At 37.6% G+C, this 15,237-nt stretch overlaps 1 protein-coding gene across 1 annotated transcript in view; it reads left to right on the plus strand.

Annotated features, from left to right (window-relative positions):
• Positions 1-15,237, plus strand: part of LOC117782646 (hemicentin-1) — a 125,050-nt gene that overhangs the window by 100,592 nt on the left and 9,221 nt on the right. Inside the window, exons 12-14 of the mRNA XM_034619668.1 lie at positions 5,060-5,193; positions 5,268-5,442; positions 8,677-8,951. Coding sequence (XP_034475559.1) covers positions 5,060-5,193; positions 5,268-5,442; positions 8,677-8,951 — 584 coding nt within the window. The remainder of the gene's footprint in view (positions 1-5,059; positions 5,194-5,267; positions 5,443-8,676; positions 8,952-15,237) is intronic.

The following is a 15,237-nucleotide window of genomic DNA, read 5'->3' on the forward strand; positions in this document are numbered from 1 at the left end:
AGGAAAAAAAAACGCTATCGACGCTTGCGTTGCATGGGTCACTGAGGATTGCCAACCTCGTCACTAAGGATTGCCAACCCCAGCAATCAATGGAGTTGAATTTAGAGTTGCACGATTTTTTTATCAGCATTGGAGCAAAATATGGAGAAGATGTTGACGTTGAAGACAAGCTGCCCGATGCGACAACGGTGTCGCAAACCACGCACAAGATGACGAATGATAAAAAAATAAAATTAAAGATAAAATAACCGACATTGTGCACAGTGTTAGCAACTGCTACCATATATTTGTGGACTGACATTATGTCCATAGAAATTTTTTAGGAGTGACTTTACATTACGAAAAAATATTACAACTATAGGATTTAATTTTTGGCATCAAGTCAATAGATCTTAAACGCTCGACCGCTACAAACATTTTAAGCAAACTAAACACATTATTTTCAAATTCGGCATAAATAATTTTGACAAAGTAAAACTTGTAACTGACAGAGGCTCCAATATTTTAAAAGCCTTGAAAGACAACGTCAGATTAAACTGCAGCAGCCATTTGTTTTCCAACATTCTGGAACATGCTTTTCATGATTCTTTGAAGGTAGCCGAACTTGCAGACGCTTGCAACAAAAAATTTTTAAATACTTTAAAAAAGCAAACTTGCAGCGTCAACTGCAAACTTCATTTAAAAACCATTGCCCGACACTATGGAACACAAGGTTTTAAGTCCATTGTAGACAATTGGTTTAACATTAACGAAATTCTGAAAGATAAGCAAGAAACCCAACGACTGTGGCTAATAAATACCACAAAAAAAAACCCTACACGAGGTAAAAGTCTAGTGACGAAAACAATTTCTAGCCCCAAAATTTCTGATAGCCAATTTTGTGACGAACAAAATTCAGTTTAATTTAAAAATTTTAAATAAAAATATAAATTAATAAAAAAAAAAGCGAAAATTGGAATTGTGCACTGTGATTAAAAAGGGTGAGCTTCTTTGTACATAAAAATTACTTTTTGCGCAGTGCCGAATGCCAATTTTCGCTTTTTTTTTTTAAAAGGTACGCATAAAAGCCCTTAAACACGCCTTTCCAATGATATATAGAACATATCTGTAGCTTCTATGGTTAAGGTTTCAATTTTAGCGAGATTTAGCGTTTTCCCGCTAAACTAGCGGTTTTTTCAAAAAGTCGTAGAACAAACTTTGCTAGATTTTCGAAAAGGAATAAATCCCCATCATTACATTTAAGCTTCTTTAGCGCTTTGATGCAAACAGACAAACAAACTGACTTTACATCCAAATTTTCCAACTTAGTTGTATATATTATTGGTCGCCTTTCGCACCCTTCGTGATGCTTTCGTCACTAACGCGAACTGCCGTCCACATATATCTCACTTATTAGTTTTACATGGATGTCACATTGAAATTTGCCACCAAAAAAAGATGTTGTCGACATTTTTAATTATAAAGGCTCAATTATTCTATTAGCCTTGGTAGACTGACTTTTCATTTTGAGAAGTCCACTAGAATTTTCAAATTTATTTATCTTTTGAACCAGTTATCGGATTTGGGTGATTGAGGTTTTAATCGACGTGTACTTTTAAGTAGAATTTTAAAAAAATACAAAATTTTACCAACAGGCCCCAACAGCCCCATTAGCTGCAATCATTTAAATTTGTCCCCTCCCACTTACACCCCCGTATCTCATGACCCAAGCTGGTAAGAAAAAGTTTTAGTGTGCAATTTTGTAAGTTAAGACTAAACCTTTCGATCGGTATATAACTCGATCTGATCGGACAGTCGTAGCAAATTTTCCAACTTAGCTGTATATATAGTTAGTCGCCTTTCGCACCCTTCGTGCTGCTTTCGTCACTAACGCGAACTGCCGTCAGCAGTGATTTGTATTAGATTGCTCTAGATCCAGGTCTGATTGCGGGATCGAAAAGGAAGTCTGCGCATGTCGCGAAGCAGAGCCACTCTTTTTCCGTTTAGGTTGCTCATTCAATAATAACGAATTACTGAACAAGTTCTCCATATCCGAAAAAACGACATTTGCTTTATGAAAAAACTTCGATAAGTCCTTAAAACTTTCTCTGGTTCGCTCCATATATTTGCGAACTTGCACTTCAATGTCCCGGCAAGTTTTACAACGCCATCTCAAACCAATGTTTTTCTCAAGATAATCTTTGATTTTAGTTGTTAAGCCAACACACTTTATATGATAAGTCCGTTCACAGAAATAGCAAGCAGTAAACTCTTGCTTGGAATTAGTAACATGACACTTGTTAAAATAACAGACCAAATCTGATGGCATTGTAATATAGGGTATTTTCTAGTCGGTGCAAAAGTTTCAAGGGAATGCAAATCGAAATGCCAATGTTAAACTAGATCACAGAAACGACAATAATAATGCTTGGTTACAAACCGACGCAAAAATGCAGAATGTAAACAAAAAGCAACACAAAGATAGAGTGAGAGAGCTAGCTAACGGAGAAATAGGCTTAACGCACGAACAAAAACAATGCGCTTGCGCTTGCAATGCTTGAGACGTTGTTAAGTGAGAGCTATATAGCTAGGAATACGTTAGTTGTTTTTCATGACTTCTTTGTGGAGTTTTTGAGATAACTGAAGCTATGTCACAGATTATAAATCTCGTATCACGTTAGTGACGAAAGCATCACGAAGGGTGCGAAAGGCGACTAACAATGTATACAGCTAAGTTGGAAAATTAGCTACGACTGTCCGATCAGATCGAGTTATATACCGATCGAAAAGTTTAGTCTTAACTTACAAAATGGCATACTAAAAATTTTTCTAACAAACCTGGGTCATGAGATAAAGGGGTGTAAGTGGGAGGGGAAAAATTTAAATGATTGCAGCTAATGGGGCTGTTGGGGCCTTAAAAAAAAATTTTTTATTTTTATAATTAAAGAAAAAATTTTTTTAAATATGAAATACGTTCCACAACTTAATTTATATATTTACTATATATTTTACTAATTGCCTGCATTAATGATAAAGTTACAATGTCAAAAGCAAAAGCAATTGAAAAAATTTCTGATGTCCCGCAAAAAAAACCTCTACACGAGGTAAAAGTCTAGTGACGAAAGCAATTTCTAGCCCCAATATTTCTAATATTCAATTTTGTGACAAACAAAATTCAGTTTATCTAAAAATTTTGAATAAAAATATAAAATAATAAAAAAAAAAGTGAAAATTGGCATTCGACACTGCGCAAAAAGTAATTTTTATGTACAAAGAATCTTACCTTTTTTACTCACAGTGCACAATGCCAATTTTCGCTTTTTTTTTTTTATTAATTTAGCGTTTAGCGGGATTTAGCGTTTTCCCGCTAAGCCAGCGGTTTTTTCAAAAAGCCGTAGAACAAATATTTCTAGATTTTCAAACAGGAATAAATCCCCATCATTACATGTAAGCTTCTTTAGCGCTTTGATACAAATAGACAAACAGACAAACAAAGAAACTGATTATGAGAAGTCCACAAAAATTTTCAAATTATTTTATCTTTTGAACCAGTTATCGGATTTGGGTGATTGAGGTATCAATCGACGCGTATTTTTTAAAGGCCCCAACAGCCTCATTAGCTGCAATCATTTAAATTTTTCCCTCCCACTTACACCCCCGTATCTCATTACCCAGGTTTTTGAAAGTTACGACTAAACTTTTCGACCGGTACATAACTCGATCTGATTGGACAGTCGTAGCAATTTTTCTAACTTAGCTGTATATATTGTTAGTCGCCTTTCGCACCCTTCGTGATGCTTTCCGCAGTGATTTCCCTCGGAACTAACATTAGCAAAGCATACAACAGAAGCTGCCCTCTGGGGAAGATACAAAACAAAAACAAAAAAACAAGCCTTGAAAGGCTACGACTTAACACACGTCGCCTCTTCAATAAAGCCAAGAAATATGGAACATAGGGACTTTACTGTCAAGCACTGACTGTTTACATCAAGGAGATCCGGAAATCCATACGGGAAAACTATAGGGACTTTTGCGAGTACGTATAATGGCGAAAGGTTCCGTAAAGCACTATCAAAACGGCCGCCTGAGGCAAATTTAGCCTTAAGCATAGGGACAACACCTTCCCTTGCAGAAACATGCTAAAGTCAGAGACCGACGACTGGGCAATCGCAAAATCGACGGTCACGTAAAATAGGTTAAGATGGGCAATTGGTACTTTCCAGTAGTGTTGTTCATCGTAGTTCAATTTTGATGAACGATCTAATTTTTTATAAAGCTCGTTCGTTCAGTGAATAGAACCCATATAGTTCGTTCATTGAATAGATCTCAACTGAGTTGGTTGAGAGGACGCAGAGGTTTTACCATGGTATTGATATGGGTTTAAGGAAAGTTTATATTTGTTTATAACAAATTACTATATGAAACAGAATTCAATTTATTCTTTAATTTTTATATCGTTATCAAACATTTTACTGATTTTTGATAGAATTATGAATTTTATATTTATTTAATGAAAACCATAAATTGACTTTCATTGAATCCAAATTTTAATATATATAATTTACAGTGCGTCTCTAGCGAGATGTAATGGGTTTTGAATCAACCAACGAAATTTATTGGGATCTATTCAATGAACGATTTGTTTTGAGACCTTATTCACTGAACGAAATGTTTTGGAATCTATTCCTTGACTGAACTGTTTTGGGATCTATTCACTGCACGATTTGTTTTGAGATCTTATTCACTAAACTTAATGACCTACAATCAGGGATTTAGTTCGTTCGTTCACTTTGGGGATTAGCTCAATAGATCTTAGTCCGAACGATTCGATACAACTCTACTTTCTGGACCTACAAATTAAAAGGATTAGACGGCCAAATCTAGTTGAAATCAGACAACTCTAACATATAGCTGCCATAACGATCGGTTAAAAGTCAACCTTTATTTTACATTGAGTTTGCTAGGTGGGTTTGCTCATGTAGAAATAACTCAGCCATCTCTCCATGGATATTTATAATTAATATATTTGACTGTTGTCTTGTCTAATAAAAGCTTCTTTTTTTTCATATTTACTTTAAAGGTCGACCAGATCAAGTACATAATTGTACTTTATTAAATATTTCGATGACGTCTCTTACGGCAACTTGTAGCGATGGTTTTAATGGCGGATTACCTCAATTATTTAATTTGGAACTTCACGATGCAAATAGTAAAGTAAGTAAAACATTTTTTACGAATATGAAGCATTTGTTTTACTTATTAATATAACATATTTCCAATATTTTTAGGAAATCAAAGCAAACATTACATCAACCGTGCCAAGGTTTACGGTGTCAGGTCTTCTTCCAGGCAATGTCTATATATTATCAATTTTTGCATATAATTCCAAAGGCCGATCGGACCCTACTATAGTAAATGCTGCTATGTTAAGAATGCCTGAAAAACAGCTGACTTTTGAACAAGGTGCGTAATGTTATTAAGCTCTGTACAAATTGTATTGTAGTAGACAGAATAAAATAGTTTCGTTTCAATAGACTAACACAAACAGAATATCAAGATTTCCGTACTTAAGCAGGGGATATTCAAGTACAACAATCTCGAAAGCTGTCTATGTTTGGAATTCCTAAAACCGAGTGTAAAAATCTTATTTTAAGTTTGATATTCGCAAGTCCGGAAATCCCAAAAATAGATTTTACCGGGATACTTTGAGTGCTTTTTGGGATTAACTCAAGTATGTAAACGTTCGATACATACTAGTTCACAAAAATCTTGCACTAATCCCAAAATGTAGTTGGTTCTAGGACAAAACAAAAATAAACACAGAAGCGTACCAACCCTCAATCCCAGAAAAACAAAATAGGATAATTATTCAATGATCCTGGAGCACAATCTACTCGAGACTGTATCTGGTATACTAGAACAAAAAAAAACACCTACACGAGGTAAAAGTCTAGTGACGAAAGCAATTTCTAGCCCCAAAATTTCTGATATCAAATTTTACCTATGATACTTCTACTGAACGGCAGTGCTACCGTATCATAATACCTGAGCTTGTGTCATAAAAAAGGCTGCTACTTTGTGATAATTTTCTGCTCCCGTCAGATTTTCTTATCGAAAAACATGAAATGTTTATCGAAAGTTTTCTTTGTTATCAATGAGCAACAGCAGCAGCAGTTTTTAATTACAGATTATTTATTTTAATTTATAAGATAGTTTTAATTTCATTTCCCATCTGCGCTGTTCATAACTTTGATTATCGATAATTCGATTATCAGGTGTTGGCAGAAAAATGTATTAAAGCGTTCACCAGGAAGTATTAGTAGCATAAAATTTGTGTGATACTTGATCAGGGAGCATGTTTTTTGGTGAATGCGACCATTGAAATTGTGAAAAATACCAAATTTAATTATGACCAAATAAATGGCAATTTCAATCGCCAAAAAAAATATATTGACTGAGTCTATCTCTATGTGAATTATCGGTAATATTATTCTCTAATGTTTTGTAAAAAAATAAATACAAAAATGCAACTTGAAGTATTCTTAAAAATCGAAAAGCTGAAGACCGTCTTTAGACGGTCTTGCCGGTTTGTGCGGAAAAAAGTGGAGGTATCGCTTGCATCACAAGGGAATATCGCACGCAACTTTTGGCGATAGCTTTTTTCTTTTTGAGTTGGTAATCACTAATATAACTATTAATATGCAAATTACCTACATTTAAGTGTCTATTATTTATAAAATATATTAATTTATGAACAATTTCAAACGAACAATTGCTTGAGTTCATAGATTCTGTAGAAGTGATGATAAATTTAGCAGTGATATTAATGATGGGACTCCGATTATGTTGTCGACAACATTCTATCTAGAAACCATCACTATTCCGTAACCATTAGAAAGTTGAAAAATTATTGAAAATGATAATTCAGATGCATTTCTTCAAGATTTAAACGTCTCATTCAATGCTTCCTCAGACACTCAGGCAACAGTTTCACCTACAGTCTATGTCCTATACTCATCGATGTAGACAAACTATCCACATCAACGGCATGCTTCAAGCCTTCCGATTTTCATTGCCAACAATTTAAACATCTGGTCCTCAAATCTAGCCTACTTCCCGCCGAGTTCTGGTCCAATATTGAAGGAGTTATCGTAAACTCGGTATTGTGGAAAGGAAACAAGTGCGGTAGGCTGGCATCCATATATGTTGGAACATCAATGAAGAAAGACCTAAAACAATGAATTATGGTAGGATGCAAAAGTTATAGATGGAAATCAGTTGCCCCCAACTAAATAAGGAATACAATAATCACATCGCAAGGAGTCCCTTTGGTGGACGGTCTTATGGGCAGTTACAATCCACGGACGAAGAGTGGAAACATATAGAAAGCTATTCTACTATTTGATGAGTGACTTCTATAATTTCGTTAACATGAAAGCCACTAATGCAAACATATTATACAAGTGGTTTTTTGCATAGAAAATTTCCGACTTGAACTTTACGATCGCAGAGCAGCTGAAGCAAGCTGAGTTCCTTACAAAAATAGCAAAAGAACTGTTTCCTTCAAGGAAATGGCATGAAATTACTTAGCCGGCTTAGAAATCACTGGAAACGAGCTGTTCACCTGACATCAGATAAAGATATGAAAATGCAAATCATTTTCCAAGTTGGTTGGATAAAAGTCAGTATTTTGGTAGAAGTAAATGCTCAATTTATACAAGTCAGTCTCACAAAATTATTTTTGGGACTAAAAAAAAAACACCTGTCCACATATTAAATAATAACGGTCAACTCAAGAAATTGTTAATTTAAAACTGCTTATAAATTGATATATTTTAAAATAGTCACTTAAATTTAAGTTAATTGCATATTATTATAGTTATATAAGTGATTACCAACTCAAAAAAAATGGCAAAAAAGGTTGTGATGCAAGCAAACGGCCATATTTTTGTCGCTCAAACCGACAAAACCGTCTACAGACGGTCGTTCCCACCAACGCAAACGCAAATTATGAAATTGAACACTCAAGCCTATTTAACCAATATCTATTTAGAAAATAAATATCAACTTGATTAAATATCTCTTTCGATTTTGCCTGTTAGAGGGTTAAGATTCTCATGTAACTAACGTAAGACTAAGATTTTATACCAAAAAGCAACGTTGTGTCCTGTTCTGGCATATGCATTTTCTCATTTTATTCTAATAATTCCATGATGGCATCCTTGAGTGTCGAGTTTACAGTGATGAATTCGCCATGATCAGGTTCATTTTTCGCTGTCGAGTCTACGATGTTGTTTGGAGCAATTTTTGTATGACCGCGTGTAACAGAGCGCGGGGGCTAAAAAAATTATTCAGAGTTGTTACTTAAATTCGATTCCGATTTATTCGGCTGTTTACGCATTGTCGTCACCACAGTGTAGATAATCAAAAATTATTATTTAAATGGCACAAAACTAGTTTTCTGTAGCCTTTCTCATTATCATAAGTATAGTACATTAATGGTCATTAAATCTAATGGCTGCTAAGATGTGGGTACCGAGCATATAGCTGTCGAGTGCGCTCGACTATAGGCCGCTTTTATTTATGGTTTTTCCCGGGTCTCGAACTTTAATCTATGCCCATGATTTTGTTTAATAGAATACCGAGCGCTTTAAGTATATAATACCTTTAAACACTTTTTTTTTTTGTAATTTATAGCCCATAAACCACGCGCAGAGCTGCTGTTCTCTCCAATGGTATCGTTAACAATCGGATTAACTTTAGCTGTGTTTGTCGCTAGTTTAGCTATCGTACTTGCACTTCGAATTCCTTGTGCAGCTACATCACGAAGACGACAAAAGGAATTATCTAATGAGAATGAATCTAGAGATGTGTCCCCAGGACCGAGTGACCACAGCGCCAGTAAAGAAATGGAAGAGAGTGATGAAAGGAACCCAGATGTGGTTCCCGAACTTATAGATTATGATGAGCAGGTAAGTGCACATTCGAGTATAACTAAATAAGTATATATATAAGGATGCTATCGTAGAGAATACTACAAAATAAAAAAAAAAAAGTGATAGTTATGTAAAAATACATCGAACCGTCGACAGCTTGAGTTTCGTAGGGAATACTAATTAGAATTAATAAATAAAGTAAAAGTAATGTAAAACTAGTCGGAAAGGCTATACTGAAGGATATAATAAAAGTACTTTAAAGAAATTCTTGAATTAGGTCAGGTTAGGTTAAGCTGGACGGCCATCGCGGTGCCAAGTCATAGGCCAGAAAGGCCCTTAGTGATCCGGATGTGTGTTATGGTCCCTAAGCGGGTTTGAAATCCTGGAAGATTGATGTACTTTTAGCGAAGGCATGTTGTTCTCTTGGGGCCCTTCTAACAACATCTAGTGATGACAGCATCAGTGCTTCAAGGCTCCTTAGTCTTGCCCGTGATAAAGTGATGTTGTTGAACGACTCATGTGTTCGGCTGAAGCTCAAAAGTCAAACGCGCAGTCAGTTGCTGTGCTAAATTCAATGAGGACAGTTCATAGAGCGCACGATTTTTTACTACACCGAAAAAAATGTTTGATCTCAATTGGGAAAATAAATTATTTTTCATTGAGAATATGGATGGTAATGCTCAATGTTTATTGTGCCATTACGTTGCATGTCGATTTACCCTTGACGTAATTAAAAGGCACTACCAACTTTGCCACGGGGGTTATGATGAAACAAAGGGGAGGGAGAGAAATTTAAAAGTTTTAGAGATGCAAGCAAGACATTTTTTAATATTTATAGCTGACAAGGAAGAATTCAAAAATCCTGACAACAATAAAATTGATAAAACTTCGCTAAACTTAGCATCTTATACAGTTGGTTTAAGTCTGGCCAGACAATGTCGCCCATTTAGTGATGGAACATTTTTCATGAATTTGACGACAGATGTTTTACAGTGCTTTGGAGAGCAGAAAGCCGTTGAAATTTCTAAAAGTATTCCCATATCACGTAATACTCTTGCACGCAGAACCGAAGATATAGGCCGCTTTATGTTTGTATCGCACGCACTTTATTTTTTCAGTGTAAAGCAGTAAAACGTCACGTTGCCTTCGGGTTTCGCTGCTTCGCACACAAGCGCAAATCTTTCATTGTGTGAGTTTGGACACCACTGCTCTAGTCCCATTAAAGCAGTTCTTTTGGCATCAATGCTAGTACGGAGGACCATGTAGTCAGATGATCTGACCATGTCTCTCGCCTGTAGCCTTGGAGTAATAGTCTGCCACACGCTGCTAGACCCACAGCTAAAAGTAGGTAGATCTCGAAGGGCTCGATTCCGAGAATGGTTTCAAATGCTTTTGAAGGAGTAGATCTCAGTGCCCCTATGATACGGAAGAGAGGAATAGTCCTGTAGTCCTGTTATCATCAAAAAATTTATTTATTTTTTTTGTTTTTGTTTTTTACAATGCCTTTATTTGTTGAATCTTCTCCAAGGGAGACTTACAATAAGTTTATCAAATCTTATTTTTAAAGCTTAACTAACAGTCATGTTGACTTCATATGAACTACGGTGCCCCAAGGGTTCATTGCTGGGCAGGAAGGTCGCTTCGTTTAAGGCGGGTTCTACTTCAGACCCGGGTTAATCGCCGAGCAAGAGGATTTGGGTGCAAGGATAGCTTACTGTTGTAGTTCGCCTTTTGTCGTGCTATCTTATCTTGGACGTATATAACGTTTCGTTTCGTTTCTCGTTTCGAGCATACCATGGTGCCCCAGTGATAGTCCTCAAGATTTTTGATTGTGCTCGCTGTACGATATCAATATTGCTACTGCACAGCTGCGAGCCGTTGGTCCACACTGGTTTTATGGTGGAATTGTAAAGTAGGACCTTGTAGTCCAAGCTAAGAGGAGATCGGGTTCAATGCTTCAAGGTGACGACACCAGGTGAGCCGCCTATCAAGATGAACGCCAAGGTACGTTACTTCTTTGGCTTGTGGTATTAGACATTTATAACGGAGGACATGTTTGCATGTTGAGAGTAAACGTAATGTGTTTACACTTTTGTTTATTTATTTTAATACGCTAGTCGGCTAGTCATTTCTCTACTACCGCCAAATGTTCAGCTAGACGTGCTGTTGTTTGAATAGGGCATCTGGAGCGACTAAGGATTGCGGTGTCATCGGCAAACATATATGTTGTTAGCCTCTCGTTTATGGGGATGTCCGCTGTGTATATTACTTAAAGTGTTGGTCCCAATACACGTCCCTGAGGAACTCCAGCTTCTATAATATGATCATTAGATGTAGAAGTGTTGCATCTCACTGCGAAGACTCTATTGTAGAGGTACGACTCGAGAAGCTTATGAGTGTACACCGGGAGCGTCGTTTTGATTTTTATGCATGGGGCCATCAAGCCGCACTCGATATTTCTCATGTTATTCTGTTGGCTTGCTCGATAGTTCCATGCTTTTCTTGGAAGCCAAATTGATGTGTTGGGATTGTGTTGTGTGTTCTCAGATGAGGAATTATGCGCGTCAAGAGGCATTTTTTGAAAAGCTTAGACAAGCACGGTATTAGGCGTATTGGTCTATACGATGATGGTATTGTATGATCTTTTCCAGGTTTGGGAGTCATTATAATGACCGATTTCTCCCATTTTTTTTTTGGGAAGTAGCCGAGTGTTGTAATCGCGTTGAAAAGTTTACAGATGAGGGAAATAGCAGGGTTTGGAAGTTCAATGATCATTTTTTGAGTTATTAGATCGCAGCCTGGAGCTTTCTTTGGTTTCATCTGTTCTTTTATGACTTTTACAATTTCATTTGGACGAAATTCAGGTGGTTCAGGCTCGCCAGGACTATGAGATGCACAGGATGATAGTAAAAACGAATTTGTTGCGGGATTTGGTTGCAATACATTACGTAGGTGAGCAGCGAATGTGTTAGCTCTGTCTTAGTCGCTACGGGCCCAGCAGCCTGAGGAGTTTCTTATAGGCGTTCCCGTTTCCCGCCCTCCACAAAGGATGCTTGGTACTGGTTGGTGATAATTGCTCTATGTAGCGGCGTTGGGCATCTGCTTCGTCTTGCTTTAGAGCTTTGCTGAGTCTGCGTGAAGCATCTTTAAAGCGTTGTTTTGTAGATGGCGACCGGTGAGACTGCCATTCACGTCGCCATCGTTGCTTTTCCAGAACAAGTTTTTCTATTTGAAGATTCGTTTTGCGTTGATTGGTCTGCACATGCGCGTATTGTGAAGTAGAAATTTTAGCTGCTGCAACAAGTACAGATTCTAGTTAATGAGCAGATCAGTCGATGTCCGCTTAGATGTTTAACTGCGGGGCAATATCGAGGTGAGAGCTAACGTATTTCTTGTACTTGAGCCAGTTGGTTCTGTGGGTTGTTAGTCTATTAGAATATTCCACATATTCCGGGGATTGGAGTAGATTTAATAACATGGGGGAGTGGTCGGATGAAAGATCCGAAAGTGCTACGGCACTTATCAGATTGCGTGGGATGTTTTTTGTCACAGCAAAATCTATTAAGTCTGGTTGTTTGTTAAAATCTGCTGGCCAGTATGTAGGACTACCCGGGGAAACATAGTTGAGTTTGTTGCTTGGTTTTATGATTGCGTTGTATAACTGCCTTTCTTTTGTGGTCACAAGGCGAGACCCCAGTGCGGGTGTTTCGCATTGTAGTCTCCTGCTGCTAAAAATCGCTGTCCCAGTGAATTGTAAAATTGAATGAATTGATCTTCAGAGATTGTAAAGCGGGGTTGACAGTATGCAGTGGCAATAGTAAGATTGCTGATTTCCGATTGTACAATTATAGATGTGGCTTGTAGATAGTTTGCCGCAAACCTTTTGTGGAATTCATGTTTGATGCGGTTTCTTATTATAGTACCAGTTCCGCCATGTACATTTTCAACCGGATGATCTGTGCCGTAGAATATGTAGCCGCGTATTTAAAAGTTATATTTGTTAGTAAGGTGCGTCTCAGAAAGCAGCATTACATTAATGTGATTGGGTAAGTTAAAGTTTATGCCGTGAAACACCGTTGGCGTTCCACAGAGAAGGCGCCATTGATTGCTTGGAACTCCATTATACTTTGTTGTAGGGTGAAAATCATGGCTTCAATAGAGCTTTGTGACTGTGCATGGGTTGCTGAGCGTTATCCATACTCGAATCTTCTTGGATTACACTTGGGAGCGCTGCTGAGGGAGTTAATTTTTGAAGGCCAGATTTAAAAGCAAAAGCGAAAGATATGCCGTTGATAGTGTTTGCTGGACCAAATGTGCACCTAGCTGCTTTGGCGAAAAATACGACGGGTGTAGTTTGGGATGCTACTGATGCTGATGGCGCGCTGTTGGTACTCGTCGGATGCGGTTTTTAGTTCCTTGTAGACTGGACAGCCTCTGTAGTTAGCTGTGTGATTTCTTGTACTAGGGTCATTCTTGTTGACTTGGCAGGAATCAGGGCCATGGGAGTCTCCACAAGCTACACATACCGAACGCAGCGTGCAGTACGTCCTGGTATGCCCATATTCCTGGCAGTTTGAGCATTGAACTGGACCATTCCGTTTGTGTGGTTCCTCAACAGTGATCCGGCGATGCAGCAGGTGCTGTAGTTTGTTTGGAGCTTTACTATCTGGCTCCAGCTGAACTTTCTCTTAGCAAGAAAGCCCTTATCTTTTAACGCATTTGTGACCTCGGAAGGGGTTACATCCGGTTCAATACCTGCAGGCCCTTGCTGCGTTTTAGTTGGTAAGTGTAGAAGTTTTTCTTAGCTTCATTTAGATACTTGGAGATTTTACTGAAATGCTCCTCGTCTTTTGATTGAAGCTTGATTTCGTGAATATTCCCTTTAGTTAAAAGCACGACATGATAATTGTTGTTTCCAACGAGATCAACAATCTTGTTCACCAATGCGTTGAATATCTTCTCCCGAATGTATATAGGTGGGGGCTTTAGTTTCTTTGGTCCATTTCCAACTTCGGTAGGCTTCTCGTTGACAGTATTAGCCAGCGGTGCAAACCTATTGTTGGTGTTTGGTTAGAGTCACCGCGTTTAGTTTTTGTTTTATTTCCCCGTATTTTTTGTGGGCTAAGTTTTCGCTTTATTTGAATGTAGCGATCCATTCTAGTCTGCCTAGCCGGACCCGCTGCTTTTACGCTGCGCTTGCAATCGAAGCAGTATTTGAAAGAGCTTGCGCTTGTACAGCAGAAGATGGTACGACGACTGTTGACACAGTTAACGTTGTTGTTGCCGTAGCATTAACTGTGTATTCCTCGGTGAGGGGGTCGGCAATGGAGAGGCACACTCTTCGCTCCAGGTTTTTGGAGTTGTAGTTGGTAATATCGGAGAGCAAGAACGCGCTCTCACATCTTCTACGGCTAAGAGGTTCTGCTTTAATTTTTCGGATGTTTGTGGTGTTGCGTCGGAGACATAGCTAAAGTAAGGGTTATTTTTGACCAAAGAGAGTCGCCGCTCGTCTTGCTCGCGCTGACGTTGGGCACGGGTATCGTAGTGACTCATCGAAGTAAACACTTGCTCAATTCAAATTCTATTTGATTTGCTTATTGATTATATATTAGTTTAAATTCACTTTCAAAACTAAATTGATGATCGTGCACATCACACTAGGGAGCTCTTGGCCGACTTTTAGATTTTTACCGCACTTGGGTACTATGTAATTTTGATTGATTCGGAGCGCTTTAAAGAAACACGTCTGTATGATAACATTACATTAAGTTGCATTATTGCATCCTTGTCCCCCATTATTTTTTAAGTTTGCGTAAAAAAACTTTTAACAAATCTCATACCAAGCTCATTTTTTGACCTTTTGCTCTGGAAGCTATAAGATATAGTAGTTCGATTTTGAATAAATTTGGTCAAAATGTATAGAGCATAATAAAACTTGTTACTAGCGATTTTTGTTGTGATACGTTGAGAAACGAAAATGTTTGTCATACAACTCGTTTTTCAACCGATTGTTCCTATGATAGCTAAATGATATAGTTATCCGATTTTGACCAAATTTGGTCAGGGTGTAACAGGCCGTCCCAAATATACAATCTGTGAGTTTGGTTAAGGTATCTTTAGAAACAAAAAAGTTTACCATACAATAACTATATTTTTTCATACAAACGCCCTGTGGTGACCTTTGACCCGTATTTGGGTAAACACAAATATTTTTCAGCCAGGCGCTCATTGATATCGCCAACTTGAAAGAACTCCGCGGCCAGGCTAATACACATAATGTATTAATGCTCCTGTAAATTGTACATATAAAATCGCAAACTAT

Source organism: Drosophila innubila, assembly GCF_004354385.1.
Source record: "Drosophila innubila isolate TH190305 chromosome 2L unlocalized genomic scaffold, UK_Dinn_1.0 5_B_2L, whole genome shotgun sequence".
Lineage (NCBI taxonomy): Eukaryota > Metazoa > Arthropoda > Insecta > Diptera > Drosophilidae > Drosophila > Drosophila innubila.